Raw genomic sequence first — 5627 nt, forward strand, 5'->3', positions numbered from 1 at the left:
CCCCACCGCCGCCGCAGAGAGCGGCCCACATCCGAACCCAGGAGGTAAACCCATTTGTCCTGGGGTGGAGAGGAGCAGATGGCCAAGTCCCGGCCTAGACCTCGCCGACCCGACCGGCCACCCACGCCCCAGCAAGGCCACGCCCCGACTATCCCCCAACCACCGCAAACGGCCAGGGGTACACCCCCAGCCGACACCCGCCGGAACCTGGCGACCACCCCGGCCAGCGGGTTCAATATTTTTTTTTGATACAAATCACCAAAATTTCCACGGCCATTTTAACTTGTAATTTATTGAAATTATTAATGAACATTTGTTTAACCTCAAAAGTACAGTTTTTTAATTAAATGTAAACTTAAATTTTGCTGAAACAGCAAGTTTCTCAATCTGTGCTCGAAAATATAGCCTAGATAGAGTAGTTGAATAAAGATCCTCTGATCCTTCAACACAGAACATCTTCAGAAGACAAGTTTATAAAATAATTTTTAAAAATCTGTATTGTTTGATACAAGTGTGTATTGAACCTAAAGCACTGTATTGAATGGTTTGATACGGGCACATGTATTGTTGCACCCCTAATAAATGTGTGCCTCACATTTAACTTCTTTAGGTAAATCTTATACTGGTGAACGGTCTTAGTCATCCACTACAAGTAATCCTTCAAACAAAGACAGCTGGACCGTCTTTTTTTTAAACTGTTTTGTGTCTCATTTGATAAGTTTTCTCAAACCAAATTAAAAATGAGTGGCCGTTAGGATCTTTCTCGGCTTGTTTTACATGTAGGATGTTTTGTTCCCATGGATGAAAATGTGAACTGAAACTGACAAAGCTACATTTTTAAGTACTGGGACTCTGCCTCTGTTTAATGTTACAGGTATAGATTTTCTAATACACAGAGTAAATTCTTTGGAAAATGTTAACAAATATAAAACCTTGTTTTTTATTAAAACACTACAGTGTTATACGTAATAAACTATTGATTTTTAATAGACTACATAATGTAATATTTAATATAAACTACATCAAGTTATCTTATCCACATATTCTCCTTTTCTCAGAATTTCTTCTAGGTTCTTTATGTTTTAAATTGACAGGACTGATGCTTCACATCACCTGTGAAAGGTTTAAACTTGTTCTCCAGATCAAACGTCTGTTTTCCCAGATTTTTCAGATCTACACGCAGTCCGGGGCAAATGGCAAACTCCACAATGGTCCGGCTGAGCTGAAAAATCTTGTTTGTGATGGTCTCCTTCGCAGGCCCTGAAAGCAACAGAAAAGGTTTGCTGTTACAATTACCCCTGACTATTTTGTCTTTTCCAAGCCACATCTCTAAAAGCAGCCTTGTGCTTTAATCTCTGACACTATGTTGCATTTGGCTGTTGGCTTTGCCTGCTTCCTTCTCTCAGGTTACCTTACCTCCATTTGCAGTATTAAACCTAATGCCAAAGTCTCCATCAGGTCCACCAGGGTTGTGGCTGGCAGTGAGGATGATACCGCCGATGGCTTTGTATTTCCTGATCACACAGGAGATGGCCGGTGTTGACATTACCCCGTGGTGTCCAATGATCAGGCGACCAATCTGCAGAAATGTCACGCAGGAGTGTTGGAAGTTGGGTGGGATGAACGAGTTTCTCATTACAGCTGAGGAGGGGAGGTCTGAGAAAGGCCATGACTTCCAGGTTTGGTGTTTTAGATTTAAGACCAAGTTTTAGCATAAACAAGTCGTTATTTCATTAAACCAAATAAACATCACAAACTAAAGCTTGGTGTCTTCTCACATTAAAAATAAGCTTTATTTATCTGCTGGTACATTTAGAGGTCACCACAGAGGATGACCTGCCTCCAACCCAGCATCCTCCTCTGTCACACTAACCCTCTCAAACCATCTCCATCCACTTCTACTGAGTGACTTCATTCCTTTTCTCTTCAGAGCAAATATTCACCTCCCCAGACTCTCTTCCACCTGCTCCAAACTCTCTTTATAAACGACATCTGCAAACATCATAGAACACAGGGACTCCTGGCTGACCTCATCTGTGCACCTGTCCATCACAACAAAGAAGAAGAGGCTCAGTGTTTACACCTGATGTAATCCCACCCCCACACTAAACCCACCTGTCACTCCAAACACACACCTACACACATCTCTTTGTTCTTGTACGAGTCCTGCACCACCATCCCTCACAAGCCTCTCATCACTCCTGACAACCAGTTTTACACTTCCTCTGTTTGCTGCTACTACTACTAAAACAAGTACTACCACTATTACTACTACCACTACTACTAGTACCATCATTATTACTACTACCACTACTAGTAGTACCATCACTATTACTACTACCACTACTACTAGTGTCATCGCTTTTACTACTACCACTACTACTAGTACCATCATTATTACTACTACTACTACTACCACTACTACTACTACTACTACTACTAGTACCATCGCTATTACTACTACTACTACTACTAGTACCATCACTATTACTACTACCACTACTACTAGTACCATCGCTATTACTACTACCACTACTACTAGTACCATCATTACTACTACTACTACTACTAGTTCCATCGCTTTTACTACTACCACTACTACTAGTACCATTGCTATTACTAATAATACTACTACCCCTACTACCACTACTACTACTAGTACCATCACTATTACTACTACTACTACTAGTACTATTACAACTACTACTAGTAGTACCATCGTTATTACTACTACTACTACTACTACTACTACTACTACTACTACTACTACTACCACTACTACAACTATCACACCTCTACTACTAAAACAACTACTATTATTACTACCAGTGCACTACCAATACTAAAACAAATACTACCATCACTATTACTACTACTACTACTACTACTACTACTACTACTACTACTACTATTACTACTACTACTACTACTACTACTACTACTACTAAAACAACTACTACCACCACTATTACAACTATTAGTTTTATAACAACCGTTACCACTAGTACAACCACTACTACTACCACAACAACAACTACTACTAGTACCACCACTAATACTACTACCACTACTAAAACAACTACAACAACCACTACTACAACCACTACTTCTATTTCTACTACTACTACTACTACTACTACTACTACTGTTTCTACTAATACTACTATGACAACCACTACTGCTACATGTAATAACATTATCTACTTGATACTTTTGGTGACTTACAGAGAAATATGTGGCTATTTTTCTAAACTATTTTTTTTATAATCTTCATTTATTGTTTGGATGTCTGAAAGCAAAACATTTAATCTGACACTAGTCTCCCAAACGCCACCACATGACACTGCTTCATGCACTTCTGTCACAATCAGTGACTATACAAAGGTATTTATTAACCTTTATCATTTGAGCAGGAAAATCCCTCTTTGACCACAGATCACTGGGCCTGAAGGCAACATAATGTACATGCTTGGCTTGTGGGAGACAACAGGAGTACCTGGAAAAAAAACCCACAATCAGGAGGACAACATGCAAACTCTACACAGAAAGACCTAAGGTCCAAAGCAGGGATCGAACCCCGGGCCTTCTTGCTGTGAGGCATCAGTGCTAGCCACTGATCCATCGTGTTGCCACTAAAGGTAACAACATGAACTGATGCGGCAGGTAATCCTGACATGCGTGTGGTTGTTTGAACTGTCACGTGCACACACAAACACAACACAACAGCACTGACTGACCCCATTGGCAGCTGCCATCTGAACAATGACTTCAACAGCAGGTCTGTTGAAGAAGCGTCCATCTCCTCCCACCACCATGGTTGAACCCTGCCGGTCAGGTAAGTCAATGGAGGAGAAGATGCTCTGGATGAAGTTGTGCAGATAGTTTCTCCTGGTCTGAAACACATAAACCTTCTTCCTCAGGCCATTGACACCGGGTCTCTGGTCAGGGTAGGGGCTCGTAGGGATGGTCAGCACCTGCAGAGGACCACTCTCCATTGTTTCAAGATGAGGGTCCAGGGAAATGTGCTTTGTAGAGAGCAGGGACCTTCCGTTTCCCTGTCACTTGACATGGAGGAATGGTGCGGAATGGGAAGGCTGGCGCTCGACTCCTCCTTTTCTTTCATCGGAGGCACAGGGTTACTCTGGTTCTTCTGCGGCTCAAAATAACCTTTCACACTGGTGTGTGCAGAGACAGGGGGGTAACTGAAGAAGCTTCTCCACATGTGTGCAGGAAGATCACTGTCAGGGCTGCAGGCCCTGTCACAAAGAGTTGTGTATGTGCGTGTTTGGGTGTGCTGGAGACCGTGTACTGAGGTGTTGTAAGGGCAGTCTATTAATGTGTGAAGGTCTGCAGCTGTTCAGAAAGAATGAAGGCCTTGCTCATCAAAGGGTTCAGCAGAAGAATACTTCTAATGAAAAAAGAAGGTATCAAAAACATCGTGAGAAATGAGAATATTTGTGGCTTTAGGAAAGTGTCTGATAGCAGCACCAAAATAATTTGTCAAATCTATTTTTGCCCAAAACATAATCACAGAAGATTTTTGCCCTGAACAATACTGCCCTCTAGGGTTTTTAAAAGCAGACAACAACAATGGACAGGCTCTGATGATTTTATCCCTAATCTTCTCTGTCAACATCTTCAGCTCTGACACTTTCAGTTCTGTCTCCTGTCTTTTTGTCCCTGTCTCTGTCTTCAAACTGTACAACACAGCTGGTCTCACTTAGTCTCTTGGAAACCTTTGCTTCAACCTTTGCTTCCACCTGTTTGTCACAAATCACTCCTGAAACTTTTCTGCATTTATTCTTTTCTGACCTTTTCTCCGCCTTCTTCAGACTTCCTCCACTCTCCATCTGATACTCTCCTCTGCCACAACCTTACAGTGTCTGGTCTCCGTCAGGTTACCTCTTCAACACAGAAGGTGTTGTGTCCTGATCCAGAAACATAATCTCCATTCTCTTGAAAAAATCCGCCACCTGTCCTTCCTGGGTTTTTTATTTCCTTGACACCAAACCTGTCCATCACTTCCTCATCTCTTCTGTTTCCTTCACCAACATGTCCACTCAGGTCTGCTCTGATCACCTCTCTCTCCTCCAGTGAATACTCACTTCATGAGAGTCCAGTCCTGGTCCTGGAAGGCCTCTATCCTGCAGGACATTAGTGTTTAACTGTTAGCGTACAGTATATAGGTGCATTCTGAGTGAGACATACTAGGTTTAGACTCCGGAAGCTTTAGTTACAAGTTTATTGTTAAACAGGACAAAGAAAAAGAGATTGTAAAAATACACAATAGTCAGAAGAAAGCAGGGTAACACAGATCGGAACACAGATTTAGATTTTGCACCGGTAACAGATTACAGTCTTTAGGTGTCTGCAAAACAAATGACATCATGAGATCCTGCCCACATGGTGCGGTTTGAGGGCCAAAATTATGACTAATGTACAAGGGCATAAACATAGGTCTACCATTGTGGGGTTATGCTCTCTGCCTATTTATTTACTTATTTATTGAATCATTTACATTTATAAAATGAATCAGGATATTTGGGGCTTAAAATATAATGTTTTTTTTTTTACCATGATTTATAAGCTTTCCTGTTTTCTTTGTATGCTCTGCACCTTTTTTGTTC

The 5627-nt window shown here is 41.5% G+C and overlaps 1 protein-coding gene across 2 annotated transcripts in view; it reads right to left on the reverse strand.

Moving 5' to 3' along the window:
- The window catches only part of LOC106529616 (phosphoglucomutase-1), a 14244-nt gene extending 10134 nt beyond the window's left edge, over nt 1–4110 (reverse strand). For both annotated transcript variants that reach the window (XM_014025089.1, XM_014025090.1), the window contains exons 1-3: nt 3738–4110; nt 1417–1579; nt 1114–1260 (exon numbers count right to left, since the gene is read on the reverse strand). In XM_014025089.1, the coding sequence (XP_013880543.1) occupies nt 1114–1260; nt 1417–1579; nt 3738–3995 (568 nt within the window). In that variant the 5' untranslated portion in view covers nt 3996–4110. The remainder of the gene's footprint in view (nt 1–1113; nt 1261–1416; nt 1580–3737) is intronic.
- Nucleotides 4111–5627: the final 1517 nt, after the last annotated feature.

This window comes from Austrofundulus limnaeus, unplaced genomic scaffold, assembly GCF_001266775.1.
Source record: "Austrofundulus limnaeus strain Quisiro unplaced genomic scaffold, Austrofundulus_limnaeus-1.0 Scaffold455, whole genome shotgun sequence".
In the NCBI taxonomy this organism is placed as follows: domain Eukaryota; kingdom Metazoa; phylum Chordata; class Actinopteri; order Cyprinodontiformes; family Rivulidae; genus Austrofundulus; species Austrofundulus limnaeus.